The following is a 25245-nucleotide window of genomic DNA, read 5'->3' on the forward strand; positions in this document are numbered from 1 at the left end:
GCAAGGGACAAATATCACCTCCACAAGCAGGCTGTGGCTCCTGAGCCCCCTGCTCTGCAGAGGAAAGCAGGATTCGATACCAAAGGGAGAATAGCCAGGAAGGGCAGAGCACCATGGTGACAGAGCCCTGTACTGCACGCTGTTTGCTGGAGCAGATGGGAGCAAGAGATTGAAAAGTATGCAATGACAGCAGCAAGCACCTTCCTTCACTTCCTCTCACTTTCTCTCCCCCACCCCTTTTTTGCCATTATTTGTGAGACTGCAAACATACTCCCATGGGCCCTTCAACCAGAACTGGAAACTGAAAGCAAGCCAAAGGGAGTGGACACTCCGTTTTGCCAAAGATCTAATCCTTTCCTGTTCAAAAATGAAAAAAAAATTTCAAATTTTATTTCCATGATGATGGCTGCCACAGGAAGCATTTTACCACAAAACATGATTCCCAGAACTTCATCTAGCTGTATATTCAGGAGGAGCCACTAATACTTTTTAAGAGAGACTGTAAATCACCTTGTCAAGCGAGTGCTTACATTGGGTTTACCTTCTGCTGAGTTCATACCTAGCTGCAATTCCCCGGTCTCATCCATCTTTCCTCCCTCTACCCTTCTGCTCTTCTTTAGAAAAACATCTCCCCGTGTCCGCTGCGTCCTGTTGTGCTGCTAGCTTTGTTTGGTCCTTGGGTGTCCAGTGGTCAGGCAGTCACTGTAAGCTGGCTTGCAAATTGTATTTTGTGTATATTTTATTCTGACTGAATTCTGAAATGGAAATATTTTAAAACAAAAATTATAAACTATTTATGTTGCTTGTGTTGTAGAATAAAGAAGCAAATGCAAAATAAATCATGCTTTGGTTTTGTCTAAAGATAGTTATTTTACACATACTGATGAAGCAAAGGAGCAGAACTGAGAAGGGGCCTGAAATACTTGGTACGTACCAGCAAGGACTGCAGTTTTCACAGATGACCTGGGGAATTTCGGCACTTTGAACTGCTAGGGGTTTTTTTGGTGGAGCTGAGATCTAAACGCTTTAACAAATGAGCCCTATACCACGCCTAAGCAGAGTTTGGGCTTGCGGGGGGGAGAAGAAGGATGAAGCTACTGAGACAGCTAAAGGTGCAAGTAGACACTATGCAGAATTTTGAAGCATCTAAACATGTGAAGCATTTCTCCCCCCATTAAAACATTAAAATGAGGAAAATACTTCTGGCTTTGCTTTCATTGGAGATGGAATTTAAAAAAAAACCAAACAAAAACCAAACCAACACCAACCAAAACCAAACAAAAAAACCCCACACAAACATGGCAGAAAAGGCACCTACTTTCAATCATACAGATAACTCTGAAAACTGTCCTAAGAGGTAACCTTAGGGATTGAACTCTACAAATTGCAGTCGCACACCGAAGTACACCCATTTCCTGCCACTGAAATCCAGAGCGAGCCTCTCCCCCAGCCCCAGCACGACAGCTGCTGCTTGTAAGCACCACCAGGGACGAGTAGCCGGGCAGCCATCACAGGTTCCTCGGAGCGCTAGGCCACGGCCAAACTTTTGTTGGGTTTTTAAGCCAGGCATTCCCCAGCCGTATTTCCCTGCCACACTCAGTTTAGCTAGCACCCAAAAAGTGTTCCCAATCTACAGGTGCATGCAAGCAGCATGGACGATGCAATGTTTCATCCCTTTAAAAAGCCAGGCAAGGGCTCCCCCCTGTTGCCTAAATGCCTCTTGATTAAGGCTGGATCAATGATTGCTCCTGTTGGAGGAAAAAAAACCTTTAACTTAATGGAAACATTTAATGAAAACAGTGAACACCTTCTTCACAGCAGCCACGCACACTTTCATATGCAACCAAAATTTAGGTACGGAAGAAGAAAGGGTTGACCAGTACCCCCGTCAAGAGAATCGTCATGGGGCTCCCGGAAAGCAGGAGTGTTTCAGCAACAAGACGTAGCAGCACACAGTAACCTTTAGGGTACGTCTCTGCGCTCAGGGATGCTATCCATCCACAGCCCAAAGGCAAGCTTTCCACATAAGCTCCAGCGTGAAAATGCTGCAGCCAGCATTCCCACCTGGGCTCGCCGGGATCTCTGGGCATGAGCTCCCATGCACTGAAGCAACACAAGGTCTGGCCTTCAATGTCTGTTACACAACCGCCTCATCAGCATGAAGGGTAAGAGGAACGTATTAGAGCAGATTACAAAGCAACTAAATGAGGTTGTGATGCTTTAATAACCTTACAGCACTTCTGGCAAAACGGAGTGTGTTAAAATCCCAACAGTCAGCTCTAATTCCATTCCAGGAAACTACCTTCTGCTGCTCCTCTCATTTAGATCCCAGATTTTCATTTCCTCCTGAACAGCATTCATTAATGTAAAACAGCAACTGGGTAAATACAGAAACTACTATTCCACTATTTCACTGACTCTTTACATGTACAAATTCCCAACTGCCTTCTCACTTCATGGTGGGGTCAGACTAGCACGGCTTCTGCTGCCACCAGTGAGAGAGGAAGAAGTCCACACATGGTGGAAGTGGTGAACTTTCTTTGTAGTTATATAGAAGACACTTGGGCTTCTTCCTTTGTTAAGGAACAAAGTGTTAAGAACACTTGCCAAAGAAAACAGCTGTCCACAAATATTAAAAAAAAAAAAAAAAGAAGAAACAGCCACACCATTAAATCTCAAGCATTGTCTCCCTTTAGCGGAGTCACTGAATGCATACGCCAGATTCCAGAACAGGGTGCAGAAAAGGCAGCGGCCTTTGTACACTTTGCTTTGTAGACAAAATTTAACAGATGGCTTTTGGTTTTGTTAATTGACCAGTGATGAAAACTTCCCACAGAAGTTGTTACCAAACACATTTATCAGAAGAAAGTGGTCACGGTTCAATTTTGAGAGGCTGACTTTTAGATCCAGGCAGGTCAGCTCTCTCAAGTCCCTCGAGAGCCTACCAAAAGACATTCCTCCTCCTAGGAGGCTCAGAGGAGGAACAGCACGCACCAAACCACACAAAGCCACACGTTCTCTCAGCTTTGGGAGCTTTGGGAAAGCTCTTCCTTCCTCTGCCACTACCAGAAGCGCCAAAGACTGATGCATGGACATCGAGTTACCCTAAGCTCCCTCCATGATATACTTGTATTTATAACAAACAGGATTTCAAAACCGATGATTTTTCACGATGTGGCTACGCTGTATGCATACTAAACTTAAAAGTTAAACTAAAAGTCTAAAAGTTACTCTTTTCTCAAGAAAGACTAAAGTCAACTAAAAGTTAAAAAGCTCCCCTCATACCAAGCCGGATATCTTTCCTAATTCTTATTTTTTGACAGGGTGCCAAGAGAGTGCCCAGTGTCACCAATACCATTCTGCAGATGGGATGAAAACAAACTGAGCAAGTAAAAATTTGTCCTTGACCTCAAAAGGGCCCAAAGTATCTACGGTACATGCTCTGGCCTCTTGTTTATGCCAGGGCTGTAGACCTGTGGGATACAGGCAGATCTGGCAAGAGGGAGAGGAAAAAGCAACAGTAAAGACAGTTTACGGGAGGGATAATAGAAATGCAAATTAGAGATACTAGCTACTACTTGTACTTGTACTACTAGATACTACTTCGGGTACAAGACTAAAGAGAAGGGAAACGCACTTTGATTGCAACAGCGAATGCACGATAGGGTTGCACAGGAGACCGCTGGCACATCCGTACACCCAAACACTCAGGAAGTACCAGCATGGTAATAATGGGACACTGTTTTCAGCGATCCTGCTGGAAGCATGCTCTCTCCAAGGCAGATGTTTCTTAATCCACATTTTACAGACAGAGAAACCTTATTTTTTATCCACTGAGTGAGCCTGTGACAGAAGTAGAAATAACAGGTAGACCCAGGCTTGCGTTCTGTCTGCTAAGCCACATGAAACACAGAGTCATCTCCGCTTTCTGAGCTTTTGGCAAAGCAGCTAGCATCAAGATAAACCTCTTAACATCAAATATCACCGTAAACAAACACAAGTTGAACTCTTTATCCAAATGCCTGACACAACGTCCTAGAAGAGTGCACTCAGCATCCAGGTTTCAAAACCCAACAGAATCCCAAATAAATCAAAACAAGTTAGATGTAAGCAGGGGTCAATTAGGTCCTAGTCTTATACTGAGGAAAAAAAAGAAAAAAAAAACAAAAACCCAAAACAAACCCCAACACATTAGTCAGGCTGCGTGTGCAATTTTCTGACTCCTGACAGAAATGCATGGTAGTAAACCTGGTTTGGTTTTTTTGTTTGTTTGTTTCCTTTTTACAAGAGAATTGCACCTTTGTCTACACTGTATTTACTGGGAGAGCTGTATCCATAAAGTAGAGACAATAATTCTGGTTTGCCAGCGCTGAGGAAATATGCCCAAGCTGAATACTTTTTGTTTGCTGTGGTTAGCATGACCATTTCTAAGGAGGTCTCTTTCACCATCCTCATTCCCCACCACAGTCAAACAAGCTTACTTAAGATTAAAATAATTTAAAATACTTCTCCTGCATGGCATTTCTCAATATTTACTATGTTTTTGAATGCTACATTACATTCCTGGCAGACTGCTTTGTACTTCAAATGAAGTTCTCCTTTGTGCCAGAGATTATGGGGAGAGGAACAGATCAAAATAAAACCGGATAAGATGCTACATTGAAATCTATCCCTACAAGTAAGTATGCCCAGGAGGTCAGAAACAGACAAATCTTCAAGCTTGGGAAACAAGAATGTCAAACATAATGAGAAAGTGAAAAATGGTTTTGTAGCAACTCATGTAAGGAGAGGAAGGTGGGAAGGCTCTTGGTTGGTTTGAAACACTTACCTGCAAAAGCAATTATCTTCCCTTGAGAAAACACAGGAATTGTCTCCTGGGTTGAATTGCAACGGTTGTGCCACAAGAGCAAGCACCCGGATAAAAATGTTCTTTTAAAGTCCCAGCTGCAGGGATGGTCATCAGAGCAGATCTTACATCTCTCTTGCATAATTACCTTTTCTTTTAAAAGGACGCTAAATAATTGAATAGCTCAGTGCAGGCTCTTGCGACCAGCCCCAAGCCCAAGAGAATACAGACTATTAGTTTTCAAAGCCAACCATGAAAAAAAAAAGAAAAGAAAAAAGTGAAGGTTTAAATCTAGTTTGCTAATAATTTTTTCTTACAAGTTTTCAATCAAATCTCCTTTAGCATTTCATGGGAACAAGAGCAGTAAGAAGGATGGAATGGACATGCAGTGTAACAGCCTACCACAGAATTTTTTAGGCAGAGCTGTGCTGAGTAGGACAAGAAGGATGACCACCTCAGGGGTAGGGGGGGTTAGGGTAAACTGTGCCGTGCTAGACAACAGCACAGATCTGCAGTGATTGCTGAAGAAAAACAGGATGAGAAAGACGAGCCCGGGGCAGGGCACAAGTGCCAAACTACGTCATTTTTAGTGTTTCTTTCAGAGCCTGAGCCATCAAACCAAGCCAGGCTGCCTGGACAAGCATCCCTTTCAAGGCAGCATCATCCTGCGCATGGCAAAAAGCAATGTTTGGAGCCAAATAAAGTTAGAAAAAAAACCTGGAGAGCAAAATCAAAACAAAAATGCCTCTAACCAGTCAGGTCTAGTGCTGCCCCTACAACCTGGACCCATTATAGCTGCTCACCCATGCAGGCCCCATTGCCCCACAGCAGCCACCTGGTTCCTCCTGCCATAACACACGGAGTCACTTGACCTTGAGAGTGTGAGGCTACACCTGGAAATGGGATGAGAGGACCCCCACCTTGCAGCAGAAATCAAATAGATTAACTGCCTCAGCTCTTCTGTTCACAGCTGATTGCGGTTGTCACTGCCCCAAGTGCCCTTGGGTCACTGCCCCAAGCAAAATCTAGTTGTTCTTTAAAAAGAAAATCCAGGTATAATCAGCCTGGACCCAAGCCTTCCCCACTGTACAACTCTGTTCCCATAGAGCAGTGCTGGAGCTTCACACAGGAACAACATTTTGCAGAGCAGCATCGATGCGGGCTGTGAAGGCTGAACCGAAACGCACCACGGGGCACCTCTTCCCGCTTGTTCTCCAGGAGGGGGTCACTGCAGTGGGTATTTTCTCAATGCTCTCTCAAATGACAATAAAGTCTCCTGGATTTAGGACATGACAGGCTGCGCTCATGAAAGAACTCTTCAGATCATCCATTCAACCTCCCCGAGCCCCAGAGCAGAATTTTCTTTATGTTTTGCTACTCTCTTGGCCCTTCTACTGGTACAAGCCCCCACCTCAATGTCAGCTTCCGACAGGAGACACTATCGTGTAACTCCGTACACCTCAGTATCAGAGCATCATTCTAGGGCTGCAGCATAAATTTGCTAGCTGAAAACCTAGCCTGTTAGTTAGAAAGCTGTCCACACTGGCTAATGGTTCCCAGCAGCTCCACTGTCCAGGTATTTCTAATGTGTAATTATTCCCCTCCAATCATTCACACATCCCTCGGACAACACCTTTGTTTCACAATCTCGTTTCCATTGCCACACCCAGCTGCCTGGATAAGCCTCTCGTTTTAAGAAGCCACACTTCAAGCCTTTGCCTTTGTATCTGTGGTTTCCTCTTGAGGGTGTTGCATGGTGCCTTACCTTTTTTTAATACCAAGGGCCTTTCATTTCCAATCCCAAGCATACTTTCCACTCACACCTCTGTAAGCTCTCGTCTCCCCAGTCCAAGCACGCTGTGGCAGTGCCTTTACCCCACTGTCCCAAGCGCTCTTATCCTTATGGCCTTGCACTGGTCGATTCTGAAACATTTTTATATCACTTATGTCGGCAAATGTCTGCCTTTGGTGTTTAACTCATCGCTTTTTTCCCCTCTGCCTCCTGACGTTTTAGTTTCCGGTCTATAGCTCCACAGTAGGAGCTCTTCAGCCTTCCCCTCGAGCGTTTAGTCGGTAACTTCAGCCCCTGCTAGGGTAATGGCTCTTTATTTATCCAATAGGCATTGCCCAATAGCACATATGCACCAAGCCTAGCAACCAATCAGCATGCAGCACATGCACCGCATCAAGTGTGATGCAATTGACGCTAACAGCATCATAAGCAAAAGCGACCAATGGGGACTTGGAGCAGCTCCCAATGGAAACACTGCAGTCATGCTCAGCAAAGCCTTAGGGGGCACCTGCTGCACCCAGGGGACACCGCGAGGAGGAGGACGCCTGCCTGGGACTCCCTCACTTCTCTTCCCACCTGGCCGGTGGGGAGAAGGTTCCGCTTTCCTCTGCCCCTTCAGGTAACTTTGGCCAATGTACGCCATCCGCTCGGCTAATAGAGCTTTGCGCATTTAGGGCTGGCTGACCTGTCTTTGTGCAGCAAGGGTCGTATCCTCGAACCTAGGCTTGACCGCAATTTTGCTGACAAGTTGAGCCATTAACAAGTGCACTTGAGAAAATAAAGCTCTTGCCATGCCTGCAGATTTGGGGCCTTTTTTATACACAAGATTTTCTTCATGTATTTCCTTTCTATAGTGAACTTTATTTTACCGGCTGCAGGAGGCTGTGCATCTTCCCCATAAATTGGAAATAGAAGTCTTTAGATTCACAACAGGTGATTCAGCTTCAGGACGTGAACTCTGAATTGCAACAGTACACAAAACGTGTGTAACTTCAAGCAAAGGGACGTTCCAGTTCACCTAAATTAAAACAGCACAAAATTGCCCAAAGCCTCTCAAGCTGATGCTCTGTTAAATAATGCACACTTCAATTCAGGGAGTTTCATATGGATTCAGAAGTCCACGGACAGGAACAATTTTCTCCCTTGTCCTTTCCTTGACAGCGGAGCACAACACTGAACAAGTGTCTCCCGATTTACAGCCCCAGTTCTCGTCCAGAGGCAGTCTGCAGGTTCAGGGAAGGCACCTAACCAGTGATGAGCTGGGGGTAAGGAGAGGCGAGTAACCTGCCTCATCCGCGCAGAGGCTAGTCAGTGAGAGCTGGGTAATCCCCGCCACTTGAGCTTGTCCTCGGCGTACTGCAGCTTTCTCCTTACGGTTTCTCCCACGGCTCTCCGAGAGGCCGCTTGAGCAGTGCCTCACCTCTAAACATCCTTTTACAGAGCCTGAAGGGCCCCCTGCTACCGAGTCTGTGGTCCAGTTTGCCATACCGCTTGTCCTCGCGCCTATACAGGCAACTGCAACCCACTGCAAGCTTACGTGCTGCATCAGCTGGTTTCGTTTATACAGCTAATTGTCAACTCGCTCATTCTTACTGTTATTGCTCAGTAAGTTTCAGGGCAGGAATGGATTTCAAAAGCTGTATTTCCTCAGGCTTTCCAATGTTTCAAGCATTTTCACAATGACAAGACTTACGGATTCATTGTTAATGACAGGAAAGATAGCAGGACTTCTCTAAATCTGTAATTAGAGACATTAACCTGTAAGAGAGCATGTTAATACCTACAGTTGTTCTGCTCTGGAGCTGCACCTGGCCTTAAAGCAATGACAAAGGCGTAATAAGTAATTTGCATTTCTTTTTTCCAATCATCTGGTGAAGGACTGAGCTAGTTTTAGTAGCTAGAAGAGCTATTCCTTCAACAGGGCTCTCTTGGCCACACTGGTTCTAAGCAACAATATCAGAAAGACTAATTCCTTGGGCATCTAGGGTCGATAGATTTTTGGCAGCAAATGGTATTAACCAAACCAGGCTATGAAGATATGATCGTGCTTTTGTATAAAATTTACTGTGTTAGCAGCAAGTACTGACACTGAGACTGCTGTATTTAGATACACTCTCAAGGGATTTGATACAAGGATTCACAATATTCCATCAGCAAATTGCATCGTTTTGAACAAAGAATTGCTAAATGGATTGAAACTCAGTCATTATAGGCAAAGCACAGATTGCATCATCACTGACTGCACTTAGTTGGGCTGAGTTGTTTTAGTAGGATGACACAACGGCCAGAATTAGATACTGTTTTGTCAAACACTGTCAGTAGCAATCTTGCCACAGAAGACTAAAGGACTAACTAAATCCCCGCATAATACTGAAGGAAGACGCAACCACCTGAAAACACACGGGAAAAAAATTCCCAATGCACTAAAAGATTATTGTAACAGCAGTGATTTTTAAAAAAAGTGAGATTCAACCTGTGTGAATTATACATTTTAAAAAAAAAGAAAAAAACACCACACCACCAAAAAAAAACCAAAAACCCACAACAAAAAAGCACAAAGGGCAGCTGCTGAGCAACAAACAAGAACTTATATTCATGAAGGACATTTGGAGCTCCTGGACTATGGAAAAGCAAACAAATAATAACTAAAAAAAACCCAAACCATTTGAAAACAGGACACTTAATTTTTAATCCACACCCCAAACAAGAATGTTTGGGATAGAAGAGAATCCATCAGTGAAGTCTCCCTTTTCTAATCTTTTTTCTGCAATGATGATACTAATAGAGATTATGCATTGCTGTGGGGAGGGGGTTGTTGCTGTTGTTTTTGTTTGTTTGGGAATTTTTTAACCTTTCAAACATGCTGCAAGAGAGGCTGAAATTTGGGCAATCTATGTGTTCTAGGTTTTCCACTATTATACATTATGTCACCAATTCCCAACTAACTGAATAAACACAGCACAAGACCCTGCAGGTGGCTTGCAAGTCTGTATCTAAGGCCTGCCCAGCATTACACAAGGTCAACTATCAGGGTAAGCAACATCGAATACAATGAACAACACCATACTGTAGAAATAAATAGTGTTTGGTCAGATGCAGATAAATCTTAAAAATTTACTTTTAAAAGTTCAGCTGAAGGCTAAGCAGACATTCATATTTTCTCCTTAAAAGTTTATTTTCATATATTGGCACACATTACTGGAAGAAACCAGCAAAAGAAAGAAAGTGTGGCTAAAGGACATAAAAACCTGTGTGCCATTCTTTAATGTCAGTGGTAACACACACCTGCTCTCCTTCCTGAAGCCTTGTAAAAGGAGACACACAGCCATCATTGCAGATGCTACAAATATTACAGTTTATAATGGTGCCCGTAGTTGGTAGTTAAATGCAGGCAAATTTTACTCTATTGAGTAGAGATCTCCCAGACATAGAAGATTATTTTTATTATTATTATTATTATTTAAGGCAAGAAAGCAATAGCTCAGCCTTATTTTTAATGGGTTAACTTAAATTAGGTTACATTGCTGGTATTAGAATGGTATAAAGCTTTATCAAAAAAATGGAAAACAGGAGACATTTTATATTGCTACCAAATTAGTATTTTCTATAGGAAATCTCAATGAGCGTTTTTTCAGGTATATTTAAGGAATGACTATTTTTTACTTAAGGGGACTTCATTTATTTTGATATACTGCAAGAAGGAAGCTTTCCCACAATACGGAATGAGCTCTCCTCCTTCTAGCAACACCCGCCTCTTCTTGTTCACAGGCAGACAGCCCCTCACAGCCGCCCTCCTCCCTCTCTCCCCATCTTCAGGCTACCTGCTGCCGTGGAGCTTTTGCCCCCTTCTTGGATATGCCAGCAGCATCGGGTATTTATCCCTAGTTAGTACCTTGCCATTTCCTCGCTCTCTTTGCCTGAAGCATTTCTAATCCATTTTTTTCTGTTTGGAATATCCTCTTTATAAAGTAGCAAACCGCCTAATCTCTCACTAAGCTTATGGCTACACTTCTAAAAGCATATGCGGCCAAAAGCATACGTGGGCAGCTGGGCTCTGCAGAAATGCTTTGTGAAGCAAAGCACCGGAGGTGCTTAAATGCATGTGCAATTCCAGCCGTTAGCAACATTATCTCAGAAAAGATGCCTGCCAACTGCTCGTAATCGCATTTTGGGAAAGAGGAGGGAGAGGGGGCCATTTACACTCCTATGAAACTCAGGTTAAATTAAATAGATGCAGAAGCCAAGAGATTACAACTCTGCAAAAGATAAAAGGGGCCGTCCACCTTCCTTCCTGCTGTCTAGCCAACCTGTGCTTCCTCTTGCTTGTTACTGGCACAGGACAACCTATAGGTCGTGCCCAGTTTCCAGTTCACGTTCAGGATTCCCAGGCAGAACGGTGGTAATCCTGACTCACTCAAAAGTAAATTGAACTCGGCAACACATTTAGGAAAGTTATGGTAAAATGGTGGAAGTCGTATTACATAAATTGAGTGGCTCTTTTCTATTCCTATCCTTCGTGCATATATAATTATTTTTTTAAATTCAGATTTTTTTTTGGCTAGGTGATGTGCTACGAAGTTCAGTTTTAATTTTTGATGAAAATAACAGCCTTGAGTCAGCGTAAGTTGCAAAGACAATCTTTTAGGTACATTGGAAAAGGAGAGGATGCTTATTTGCAGATGACAGCCTGAAAGGAAGAATCTCTCACGGAGAAGCAGAATCAGTCAAGAATGTTTTTTCTTCAAGCCCAAAGGCAAAGCACCCGATAAGCCCCGCCACAGGCTCCAGGGCAGGAAGCCACACAGTCGCCAGGAGGCTGCAGCGCTGGGATGAATTAGCCTGCATAAACGTTCAAGCAACTGGAGTTCAGATACTGGGGCGACTGAACTGCTGGAGCTGTCTTTACAGTGTATTCCTTATGCCAGGTAAATGCGTTCCTAGTTAGGCTATACCAAAAAAAAAAAAAAAAAAAAAAAAAAAAATCCTCTCATTTGATTTCAATTGCATTGAATAGGAGTAATACAATGTAGTGAGAAACTGGCCCGCAGCCCACTTAGCTATGACAGGTAAGACGATATACAGAGCTTAACACCTGCCACTTTGCGCGGAGCCGGTGGCGAAATTTCCACTGACGGTGCAAGCAGAGAGTGAGAGCCCAGGATGGCAGCCAGCTTCCACCAACACGGGCAGCAAGAGGAGAGGTGTCTGACAGCATCAGGAAGACCGAATAAATAAAATGAGCGCGTATCAGCCTGGAAACTGAAAACATGCCCAAACATGTAACTCCCACTTCCCTCAAAAAAACCTCACAACCCAACCTCCCTGTCCCCAAAACATGGACTAGCACTGAAAGCCATTACCAAACACTTGAATCACACAGAGTTTAGGACAGCAAGGGAAACGTGTCATGCTTTTCAAGGTTAGCTTCCCCTAAAAAAGTCTGTGTTTTCCAGCCCTTGCCCTCCTGTCCCCTGGAGAAGCGTTCTCCGGAGGCACGCTGACAGGCGTCACCGCACACCCAAAGGGACGCCGAGGACTTTGCTGGCCAGCGCTGCTGGGACGGGCGCTGGCAGCCGGGCAGCGGCTGCAGGACAGACCGGGCTCCCCGATGCCGCGGGCACCCGGCGCAGCCCGGGGACCTCACGACGCGGCGTCGGGTGCCTCGGCCCCTGCGGCACGGCGCGGGGAAAGCTGCCGATGCCACCCAGCACCGGCCCCTCTCGCCCAGGCACTGGCTGCTCTCAAAAGCTCAGTTTTGGACAGTGCTCTTACACAGCGGGTGGTTTGGTGTCCCAGCGCCCTGAAGGGTTTACAGAGTATTGACAAGATGGCTAAGTGGTTACACAAGGCAACCTGGGCTGAAGAAAAAAAAAAAAACTTCAAGAAACCCAACCACAAACACCCCCTCCCAAACAAACAAACAAGAAAGAATTTCTGTAGTTTGGCTAAATAGGAACAAAATACCGTAGAGTGCATACTGGGAGACCTAAATAAGAGAAAACAAGAATTCAGGGTAAGGATGACCAACTGTAAGTGAAGGGGATTAAACCTGGCTTGACAGAAATTACAAAAAAATAAATAATAAAACCCCCAAAGCTCTAGACAGTATTGTCAGATGGATGCTGGTCAGTCACCAGCACTGCCATGGCCCCGGAGGTCTGCAAGCGTTGTTATACTCACAAACCTTTACGGGATGTTCTGCAGGAGGCGACTCTGCTCTGGCAGCGCCTGAGGTCTGTCCCTGGCACTCTCCCTAAAGCTTTTGCTTTCAGCTGCTCGTCTGCAGCATCGGATCAAGAGCTCAGCAGTACCTCCTCCTGCTCCCATGGCCGCCGCTCTTCCTACGCCAAGGGACGTAGCATCAGCGTGCACACACTTTGTAACTGGGTCTCCCTGTCTCCGTTTCTACAGGCCGTGAGTATGCGCAGCTTGCCCACAAACGCTGCTCCCCAGAATACCGGTTTTCAGCAGGGCTATGCCAATTTGTACCCACCCTTTGAAGTGACAGTGGTTTTAGTTCGATGGGGAGAGAAGATTGCCCTTCTGAAGGTGCTTTCTTTTTGAAAAACAAAAGTATCGATGTTTAACAAAAAAGCAAAGCCAAAATCTCAATATCATGAAAAATTTACCAAAAAAGAGCAAATCACTACGAATTGCTTAATTACCCAAGTGAAAAGGAATGGACAGGAGCCAACACCACTCCTGCCTGAAGGACACAGAAGCACCTATCAGCTGGTTATAGGCAAGAGACAGGATGTCCCTCCACTTCATCCGATAAATCTACACCTGATAACACAGCACCATTTACCGTGGTAACACCTCACCCACTATAATTCATAGCTCCGCGCTGTTCGCACACAAGAGCGCAGCCGTTCCGCAGGGAAGGTTCACCACCGCCTGTGGAAAGCAGCAAAAGAAACTGGGGGAAGAAAGTAGCAAGAAATTTGAAAGGCATCTAGGGCAGTGTGGATATTCTGTTCCCTACCAATATTAGTGGCAGTACAGCCTAGAATTACACTGCTAGCCTCGAACATCTCAGCAAATCGGAAAGATGAATTATTTACGACAGACAGTTGGAGCTTCGTACTGAGGACTGTCGAGGTGCCTATTTTCTGCAGTGCCTTCCTCAGAAAGTCTCTCCCTGCTCCCCTGCTAGAACACTGGAAGTGGTATTAGGAACGCTGCCGCATAATTAGAAACATCAAGTTGTCATTGTTCTACAAACCTTTACCAAACTTTAATCAATTTGGTGGTACCATTCCGTGCCAGCTATTTTCTCCAGATTATTTGAGAAGGTAACTGTTAAACTAAACTATTTCAAACAACAAAGCTAGTGGGGGAAGGGGGGAAGTTTTGTCCATGTCAAGGTCTGAAGACATCTGATGGTCTACCTCCTCCACGCTTCAAAGCGGCAAGCCTGGCATCTGGCCAGGGGCTTGGATTCAAGGACGTCCCTCCTCCCGGCTTCCACACTACAGCATGCCCAAGCTATGGTGATATTTATGAACTCTTTGTGAGAAGGAGAAGTAAGTGTCATGTGTGGTCCACAGAGCTGAGAGAAATCTGCAACAGATTTGTCATCACAAATACAGTCTCGAGCGGTACTGTTTCAGCCCTGCGCAAGAGCAGATCTACGCTACAAAGGCAGTATGTCAAATGAGCGTCCGACCACTGGCAGCAGAAAGATGGTATCTCCACTGCTCTCAGTAATCTTCCTGCTGGGTCCACTAATTATAAAGCCAGAACAACAATTGTTATTTTATATTCTAATTACTTGCATGACAAAGGCCACCGCATTTCCCTGAATTCCCATTTGGCCTCAGCTCTACAAAATTAAATCCTTCTTAACATTTGCCAGAGGTCAAGAATTCAAAGCAGCACTTGGTAAATCAGGTCAGTCTTAAAAGTGCACACCTTATTTTGGCTAAAATTCATCTAACTATAACCCAAGGATGCCAAACAGGGTGTTTAGACTGTAAGTAGACATAATTTTCTACTTCTCCTCATTATTCATGACACAGTCCCAAAGCAAATTTACAGCAAGCTTTTAAAAATAGCATTAATAATCTTAGGGGCTCTATTAAGACCCTAATTAAGATAGTATATGAATGTTTCCTGCTTGCACGTAAGATGACAGATTTAAGCTACACAGTCACAAGACTCCTTAAGGAATTTATTTCCTTAACACCAGTTTGGGAAAGAACGTATGGAAGCAGGAATGACAACCAAATGTCAAGACATCAAGTCAGAGGTTTTCATGTGACCTGTTAAGTTACGTTTAGGACCTGGCTTCTCAGGGGACATAGTAATTCACAGCGTAACTCCCCCGGCCTCTGGTTGCAGCACCTCTGAAAGTGCTTGCCAAGACGACAAGGCCAGGAAAGGAAGAGTCTTCTCATAAGCACGCAAAGGCTTTGCTGAGGTGACCTTTCTAACTGCACGCAGGATCGCCTCAGCAGAAGCAAGAGCCGGGTGCCGTTTCCGATGAACAATGTGGCTGCTTCAGCACCAAGAACCAACCCTTCATTCCATATTCCTGCTCCCCATCCGCTGCTCAGCTGGCAACTTCGGTAATAAAACGGGATGGATTTATCAAACAATCTCCTCTTTTTCCCACAGCCCAGGTTCACCTGCAGGGTAAATCCACCCTGCACGCTGCAGTTGCAGGGATCACAGCCAGCCTTGGAAAGGCTGTTCCCAAGTCCTCTCGTTAGAAACATCAAGTGCTGGCATTTCTGACCGCCGTTGGTGGAGCTGCAGGAGCTCAGCCTGCTGTGAATTAGGCCTACAGTTTTCTGGGAGCTGTGAGCTCAGAAGAAGCATTGACGAAAGGAAGTCCAAGCAAGAAAGAGGAGGTCACAATTCTGATCCCAATTTTGTATCATCAGTCCTGAACACAACTTTTGCTTGAACAGGTTAGCCTTGAGAAACCATGCAAAATACACCACAGTTGAATGAGGTATTGCTACCAGCCTCTCCCCTGCCTCACAGCAAGGCAGAAAAAGGCACCTCCAGCTTTTCAGTAAGAGTTAAACCTTGATTCAACCTTCAACTTAGATTAAATATTCCTCCCTCAAAGGTTAACATACATCACCAACGTATTTTTTTGCTGGATAAACACCACCAAGGCTTCCCACTCAAAACAATTTCCCTTTAACAACGCATATCCTAGAAAGCTGTAAACGAGTCCTGATTTAACTGAACTGACAACTCGTTATTACTGAAAGCAATCGTATACTCTCAGTGACCAAAGCTTTCCTGGCAGAGCTCTCTCTCTGGATTTATCATTAACATCTACATCCTAACACTGTTAAATAATTCAGCACAGCATTTAGCCTTGTGTCCTTGCCTCTCTACCCAGAAACCGCCCTCACTATTTACTGTATGTTCCAGCTACAGGGAGGAAAAACCTGCCTGGATCGTGGTTCCTCCTCGCGCTGCGTAACTGAGGGGGAACCTTCACTCTCAACATAGAAGCACAGGTTTTATTTATTTTATTTTGTTGGAAAAAGTGTTTATTAGATACCTAAATATAGAGCGTTATTTATCCACACGGAGTCGCGACCATGTGGGCTCAGATTCACATGCAAATTCCCTTTTTAATAATCCTAATGCAGGGAGCACTCCAATCAGAGCACTATCAGCCCCGGCTCCCTGATACCTGATGCCAGCTTTGCTGGTAATGTAGGCCACCGAAGCAAATCCAGAGAGATTGAGTTGGAAGTGGAGAGAGGCTCTGAGATCAATTCGCTTGGCTTCCTGACGAGGCAGGGGGTGTCTAACTTCTTTTTTTCTTTTCCACGATAAACGGGCTATCATTGAAGAGGGATCATTAGCCGAGAGCAGCCCAGCTGGGTCAAGGCTGGGAGGCGGGGACGCAGTTGCAAGCAGTGAAGCAAGGTGGAGGCACGAAGACAGAAGACCAGGTTAATGAAAGCATGAGGTGGCTCTTAGGCAGCAGCTGGAGAACATTTGGACACGCTGACAGGGGGAACTACGACTGGCTAAACAGTGAACCGGGTGGGCCGCTTCTGGAAACAGAGCTTCAGGTCTGTACCCCCTGCTCCTCTCTGTGGCGTGTCCTTTGACTTTGCATGTGTGTGTACGTCTGTGTAATGCCTCGGTGTACAGCACAGAGTAAACACCTGGGTATTGAGATGTATCAAAGTAATAATGCTCGATTACATAGGGACAGAGCATTTATTTATTGCCATCAAGTTGCTTTAAACTCATTTGTGGGGAAAGAAAAACATCAGATGGAAAAAATCTTGCTGGAGCGGCAGGTAAAGAAGTTTAATTATTTCTTTTAAGCATAATGCATTCTGCTATTCCTTGATTTCCTTTCTTTTAAATACATGTTTACGCTTTGGATCTGGTCCCATGAAGCCTTTCTGCAGATGTTAGGAGTCAGTAGCAGCCAGCAATGAACTCTTGTTCCCTAAGCTGTGCGCTGATTACTTCTGCGAGAGAGGATCACATGCAGGCAAGTGGGGGAAGGGAAGCAGCCCTCGGAGATCAAAACACAGCCTGCCTTTCTGGCTTTGTCTGGGATACAGCTAAAGGGTTTCTCTGATCATAAATAATAATTTAAGGTGCGCGTATATCCCCAGTAAACGTCTGAGTCAAATAGCATTAGCAAATGAACTGGCCACGCTACTTAGCTATCACGTGTACTGTTGTAAAATAAAAGGGGGTAGGAGTGGGGGGTCAAAACAGGAGGAAAAGTAGTTTTTAAATGCCTCTACAATTTTAACAAAGTCTACCTCATCAGTAACATTGCCAGAGTTAGAATGGCAATGGCTTCACACCTTGAGACTGGTTTTGTCTGACAGTGAGAAACAAACATTACCACCAGAGTCATATTCTAACAAGTATTTGAAAAAATTGAAAAGTGTAAATCTAGGCTTACTTTAAAATTATGTGTCATTATTAATGCATACAAAAACCCCATCAAAATGTTTTTCTATTTGCCAGAGTTACATGTTTGTGCTTTTTACAAGCAATAATGAATCAGCTTTAAGATGCAGGATGGAGCTTGGAAAAGCGTGGACCACAGCCTAATGACTTCAAAACAGACTTTGTTCCAAAACCACTTAAACCATTTCAGAAGTATTGGTTTCCTGATTCAACTTCAAAGATATTAGTGTAAATATAGGCTATAGTAATAAAAATTATTTTAATAAAGTTCTAAGTACCCTAGCAAATCATTAACAACATAATAAATCCTAGCATCAATCAATCACTTCAATGGGAATTTCAGTAAGTGAAATAAACTTTCATTTTTCTATCCTTACACAAAAGCTTTCTTTAAACTCATGTTTGGCCTTACTAGCTCGTTCCTTTCAAAACCACGTTCTCGGCTTCTTTTGTCTACACAAAGAGTTCAATTCTAAACCCATTCCATTACTCATCATGGAAATGCCACACAACTGGACTGCACTCTGCATTTCATTCCTTTACCAACAGGCACGAGTAAAAGCTCATCTAAACTGATATGGGTCACGTAAATCTGTAAGCTGGCAACTGTACATGCTCAGCATGTTAAAAAAAATGTAGGCAGGCAGATTACTAGTGAAAGGCTTTACTACTTCTAGGCTGTGCTCAGTGTTTTGGAAAATTGACCCTCTGCTTCAGTCCCTACAAAGATATAAATGAAAGGAAGAGAATAAACATGAGCCTACAGTGGCCAAACCGTCCTACTAAAAATCAGTTCTGGGAAAACAGAGGACTTTGTAGACACAGAATCCCTTTTACCCCCATGCCCTTTTCTGCCTTTCTCTTTATAAAGGATATTTTCCCTGTGTTTGTGTGTCTGTAACTTACTTCAAGCTGGAAGTCGGAGCCTTATTTTTGTCAATTACAAACCCCACAATAGCTGCTTGTGCTGACACAGGCAGAGCGTGCTGACCTCCAGTGAAGCAGCAGCATCAAAACCAAAGCAGTCCAGAAAACACTACCAAATAATTCCCTCGGTCCCTTAATATGCTGGGTTTGGAAACTTCCAGATGTTTAACGGTAGAGGATTTTACTTTATGTGTGTTCTGCAATTGCTTTATTTGCTTACACTGTCATTTCAGTTACTGAAGATTCAGTTTCATTTCTAGATCATTTTATTTTTCAGCTCTGGCAGCTATTTCTGATACCTGTACACACTGGATCCTTTTCTTGTTTTAGAGCTTCAGTTTTAGAAGTCAGTTTCAGTTCAGCTTAGAACTTTATTCTTAGTTTAGAACTTCATAGCAAATATTAATTTTTTTCTAAGTGACCTTTGTTGCATTTCATTAAAATTATTTCTATTTTTAGTGTAATCTTTTTTTTCAGGGCTATAAGGTTTTCCAAGACTTTATTCAAGATCTTTGCAACTTTCTTCAGTAGCTCCTTACCCACTCGTCCCGGAAATGGGCACAAAACCACATCAGAAATCCAGAAACTAATACTGCTCATTTGTCTCCCAATACATTTGATATATATCTGGATATCCCTACAAGAAGTTAATCAGCTTTTTGAACTACATCTCAATGTAAAATCAGTCCATGTAAAATGGTTGGCAGGAGGCAGTATCACGATGGACATATAACTCCCTGTGATTTATGCTTCGGGTTCTGGGCATCTGTGGGGCAGTATTAACTTGTTAAAATCAATTTCAACTCAAATAAGTAGCCTACAGATTATTTCACCCAAATAGGAAAGCTAAGGCTTAATGTTAGCTGTGTTTAAAAAGCTATGGGCACTTCGAAACACAGACTGAGGAAAACTGGTCCTTAATGTCACCTGTTAGCATACAGAAAAACATATTATCCAATCCTTAGTCCTACCTGCTTCACATGCTACCATTTTGCAGGTTGTAGTAAGACGTACTTACTGTTCTTTCACGACTGGGCAGGACATGGTATTCACTTCATTACTAGCCATTCAACGTGCTACTCTCCCCACCTTTCTCAGCATACAGCCCAGGGTCTTATTTACTGCATCTTCTTCAGACAACAAATTTCTTATGTCGTTTCATACACATTACTACACTGGGCACTTGGGTAGTTATTTTGAATAGAATAGAATAGTTCAGTTGGAAGGGACCTACGACGATCATCTAAGTCCAACTGCCTGACCACTTCAGGGAGTACAAGAGGGTATGAACTGTTTCATAATGACCTATGCCATTTTTGCCCAGATCCCTTAGTGTAAATGAAGTACTCACAGGCTCAGGGCACCGCTCTTTCACCTTCAGAGACAGCAACGCAGATGCAGAATTTCTGCAGACCAGACCCAGGGATCTCAAGCCAGGCACTCAAAGTGAGGTACAGCTAACGAATAACCCACAACAAACACCTCAGCTGAACTGTCTTGCCTCCCCCTAGAGCATTCAGCAACAGAGACAGGAATACAGCTCCCCAGAAGAGCATTCACTGTCCCTAACTAGCAGACAGTCCTCCCTTCCCCCAGTCTCCCGACTCAGTCACTACATACTCTACATAACCTGCAACACATTACCCTGGGCTACTGTGGTCTTCTTCCCTAAGCAATCTATCACAACCCTGGAGTAGGCACTTTGTACACCATCAAGTAATTAAAAATTATGTGCGTTGTGGATCAAATTAAAGATTCACAGATTTCCAAAATGCTGGCATTCATTCAGCTGTGAGGGCTTGAATTTGCAACTTTAGAAGCAATGCTATAGGTTACTCTTGCAGGGCTTTTTAAAAAAAATAAAGTTTTCAGCCCAGTAACCACACTGACACTCAAATGAATCTAGGTTGTCCTTTTATACCTACTTCATAGACTGTGGCCATCTAGGCTAGCTCATACTACAAAGAGTTTTTCTTTTTCCATTTTCTTACCATTAGATGCAAATTGGCCCCTCCAACAATAATACATTTTACATATTTCTGTTGACAGATAATTCTTTGCAAGACCCAAGACTGCTGGATTCCAGCTGAGGCTTTGGAGCAAAGTATTCCCCCGAGACCCAAGACCATTTGTTAATTCGTTCCATCAAGCTTAACCTTTCCTGCCTCTCTGTTCATCACTAGCCCTTTCCTTTTTCTTCTTCTGCAAAGAGAATGGGACTGGTGCAGCAAGAGAGGAGCCCTAACATTTGCTCTTCAGACTTCTCTTCTCAGTCCTATCCAATCCTGCTGCCCTCATTCTCGGTTCCCTTTTGGCTTTCCTCCCTGCAGCTTTGCATCTCCTGCATCCTCCTCGGAAGCCAAGGCTCTCCATCCATGCTGGTACACGATTCTGATCTGCACCCTTCTCCACTCTGCCCTCCCCTGACGAGTCCACAGCTCTTCACTTCAAATCCACATCCAACCCACCAGTCCCTCCTCTGTCTCCTCACCACCCTGTGGATTCTCAGAAATCCAGTCTGTGTACGAGGCCGTGTCTTATAACAGGATGTGTCAGGCAATCACAACACTAGTCCATGCTTCCACCAGCACACGAAGGATACGGCGTCCTTGGCCACTATTTAAAACATGAACTTCCTTTCAGTGAAATTCGTAGGGAAGTTGCACTGAGTTTAAAGGTAAGAGAATCAGGGCTTTCTATACCTTTACTAGTCCCATGTAGGAAACACTGGCAATCTCACCTTCTGTCCTCACAAACAACCACAGTAGTGCCCAACTCACAGATCCGAAGAACACTGCTTCAACCCAACTGAAAGCCCGCTCCCTACAAATTAAACCCAAAACTTACACTTGGATCTCAAAAATGTGCTCTTCACTGATCATGAATAACGCTGTTCAATATACGCTCAGCTCTTCTAAATATTTATTATAAAAGTATCGGTAACATAACAGTGTCAGTGACTCTCAATATACATAGTGCACAAACATAATACTGAATGCTTTTTCTCATTTTTCTGTGAAGTTTTATGCATGTCATAAGACACAATAATAAAGCGTTAACAAACATTTTTAAGAAAATCCTTTCATTTTTTAAAGATAATTTAACGCCTGCAGTAGAGTAATAGCTGAACAGTTCCTTCCAACTCTGCTGTTTCCTGTGGCTCATTTAATGGTTAGGTAAGACAACAGCTTGTACTGCCAGAAACTCTTTAATAAGAAATGATCAGTAAATATGAGATAGTTCTTTAGTATGCATTTTTGTGGTAAAAGACAGCTGGGGAAGAAAAGCTTAATAGCTAATCCACAATAGTTTCAATGTATTTTGAAACTACTTTAATGGCTTTGGCCTCAGACCCGCATTACCTCAAGAAAAAAAGCAGAAGTCTCCCCTACACTATTTGTTAGAAGTCAAAACCTATTTACTTTCTTTTTCTTAGGCATGACCACATACTAAGAATTTTGTAATATGACAAAGAATTGGAGAGGTAATGTAATGCCTGGTAGATGATCAGTTGACTGTAGGTTACAGTGTGATTTTTGGAAGAATAAGCAGAGAAAGTTTTTGTAGACTAAGAAGGGGGCACTGGAGTTACTGGCCCTTTTCACAAAGCCATTACTGCAATCCTGCTTCCAAATGCTTTGAGGGAAGAACCACTTGAGTTCTCCTACCCTGAAAAGCTGCCTTTGTTCAAAATAAAGGAAATCTGATCCGTTGATCTGTTTAGTCTCACCGTAAAAATGTGAAAAAGCCATCTGATTACAGTCTTTGAGTACTTACAAAGGGAATAAGTTGATAATAAACAGCGTTTTAGGGTTTGGGTTTTTCCTCCTCTCTAGACTAGACTCTGAATGAGATCCAGTTATTAGAAGCTAGAGCTAGATAGGGTCTGACTGGAAATAAGATATATCAAATTTTAAAAGTGAAGCGAATACAACAGAAAAGCACAAATATTATTTAAAACAAAAAAAAGCTTATAACTCCTGTTAACACTACAGCACAATTCAAAAGCTGTGGCACAGAGGCTTTTTGTGCATTATTTTGCAGGAGATTAAGCGGACTGAATAGTCACAGCTGTAAGTCACTCTTACAGTAGAAGTTCTTTTTCCACAATTTTAAACAGGGAAAATGATTCTTGGATAGCTGGCAGAACAAGCTCAAGAAAGAGGCCCAGTCCAGGCTGTCTTGACACACCTTGTTTTATCTGGGGCTGGCCTGTAGGGTTGGAACAGCCCCAAGAACAGGTATTGTAGGCAGTGGGTCCTGATGCAAGGGATAGTTGTCCTTATATTTGTTCTTTAAAGTGAACAGTAGAGTTTTCCAAATAGAAAGAAACAACACTACATGGTGGATCACCAGCCCTACTCCTCTGCAATTCAGTTCTCCCAGGTTTTAAAAGCTTAACCGATCTCTTGAAAGAGGACTGGTCCCAGCATAATACAAGAGTAATAAAATCTCATACCAAAATACATATGGTTCCAGGTTGGTTTTTTCTGCCCGTGGAGACAGGGTTTCCTAGAAACCCACCAGTCTTTACAACTTCTCCATTTCTTTTGACTCTAATTGTCAAAGTATTTTGTTTTAACGGACCAGCAAATAGAATTTGACAATTCATGAGCCTGCAAAACATATTGCAGACAGATGCAGACTATGCAGACAGAACTAATGCAGACAGAAAGTCACTTGGAAAAGCAATGGCTAGATGATAGCAGGGGGAGGTGGAGAATGTGTATTTTCTCTCTAATTAAGAGGTCTCCGGGAATCCAACACAGTACCTATTTGCTTTAATTACAGGGCGGACAACAGACAAGTTCAACCAAAGACGACATAGAACCATTTCTGTGCATCATATTGCCTGCCACCATGATGCTCTTCCTGGCATTCCTGCTGCTCTTCCTGTACCGCCGTTGCCAGCGCCCCACTCCTCAGGGGCAGATCTTCAGCATCGACCTCCCCGAGGCCCTGCCCGAGCATGACGTGTCCAATTTCCTTTCCGTGCTGCCCTGGAACAGCGAACAGAGTTTCCACTACTCCACTCTGCTCCCTGATGCCACGTTCCTCACTGTGTGTTTGCCTCCATCCTATGAGGAGGCCACCATGAAGACTTCCATGGACGAGGCTCACATTGAGCTCTCTCCAGATCCAGTGCCTCCTTACGAAGAGAGCACGCTGCAGTCCAGCAGCACCAAATAAACTTCCTACGGAAGCACTTTAGCTGAAGCATGCAGCCCCTCAAGGCACAAACGTGGAACTGCTATGGCCTTTAAAATTAGCAAAAATATTCCAAATGAGGTACAGACCCAATGAAGCAATGAAAGAAGAAACTTGGAGTAACAGGGAATGAGCCTCTTCACCTCATCCTAGGATTCTCTACCTTCCATTGGTGGCAAGCGTACACACACAGCGTAGCACCAAATTGGTCCCAGACTGGTAACACGGGTATTCCAGTTAACGAAGGGTATCATGGAAGGATTAAACTTAAGGACAGGTGGGAATCTGTCCCTCTGCAATCCCTCAGCTACAAGGAAATACGAATTATGCTATTGATTCGCCAGTCACAAAAAGGGCTTTTAGACCATACCTATTCCAGTTTGGCTTTTTCTTTTTTATATGTTTATTTTTAATTGCATTTCTGATAAGCTGATTTACTCAGCCTCTGTGTGTTAACATCACATCATTCTGCAGCGCTCTGGTACGATTGCAACAGCTCTCAGGAAAGCAAATAAATACGTAACATCTACAAAATTTCCAGCGGCTGTCTCCAAAGGTTCAAATGTGCACTGTGGACAAAGGCTGTCTTTTATCACAGTTGAACAATGAGGACAACCAGAGAAGACCTGACGGTTCTGGGTGAGGAAGGCTCCAGCAGCACCACACAAGAGCACGCTCACACCATTGCTGCAAGCTGCTTGCCAAGGTCTGCAAGGTCCCGACGTTCCAGACTACTGGCTAGATTTGTCTTCCAATTTACAAGTCTACAACAATAAACCCTGTGACCTATTTGGTGCATGTAAAGGAGTAGGGGAAAAATTAATAAAATCAAGTGCTCAAAAAACCCCCAAACTGGTCTGTACTTCAAAAGAGCATTACACTCCCTTCCCCTTCATCACTAGGGCAAAGTAAATCTCATTCAAGTGCATTGGTGCCAGCGGTTCAGTTTCAGGAGAGCTTGCACACTCATACTTTCAGACAATGATGTATGTTACCTTTAATTCTTTCTTACTTACAAGATAGCATTTTCACTATGTTGACAGATGCTCTTGTTGTGGAAGGTGGCTACTACAGATCCTGACAGCCTCAAAAGTTATGACAGCTTCTTCCTTGCAGGAGAATGTCACCTATTCCATGACATTACATTTGTCTGTGGCTTGCCAACATAACAATTACTACATATTATGGTGTGCAGTCTTGGGGTAACTGCTAAACCCAAAGGCTGTCCTGACTTGCATATTGTGATTCCAGCAACTGTCATGAGGTGTCAATATCAGCCGGTCCTGTTTTGTGAACATACCACATTCTTAAAAAAAAAAAAAAAAGAAAAGAAAACAAGAATGGAAGAAGAAATCATCACTGTAGAGCAGAAGACAGACAGGTCACTTTTGAGCTGCAGGTAGTTAAATTTCATGTTGTTATGTCAACAGTGGCACAAATCACATCATCACAGCAACTAAGTAGTCCACATCAAAACTGATGATCCCACTTGTGCCATTCCTTAAAAACAGGAAAAAATATCTGCCTTTTGTAATTCAGAAATGGGATTGTTTTC

General features: G+C 43.6%; 1 protein-coding gene across 1 annotated transcript; it reads left to right on the forward strand.

The window, feature by feature from the left end:
* The first annotated feature begins 16576 nt into the window (after window positions 1–16576).
* On the forward strand, window positions 16577–23991 carry SMIM28 (small integral membrane protein 28). The gene is made up of 2 exons (XM_075497358.1): window positions 16577–16687; window positions 23274–23991. Exons 1-2 carry the CDS (start codon window positions 16577–16579, stop codon window positions 23670–23672), a joined length of 510 nt encoding a protein of 169 aa, XP_075353473.1. The 3' UTR covers window positions 23673–23991.
* The last annotated feature ends 1254 nt before the right edge of the window (window positions 23992–25245 follow it).

The sequence above is a fragment of the Mycteria americana genome, chromosome 3 (assembly GCF_035582795.1).
Source record: "Mycteria americana isolate JAX WOST 10 ecotype Jacksonville Zoo and Gardens chromosome 3, USCA_MyAme_1.0, whole genome shotgun sequence".
Lineage (NCBI taxonomy): Eukaryota > Metazoa > Chordata > Aves > Ciconiiformes > Ciconiidae > Mycteria > Mycteria americana.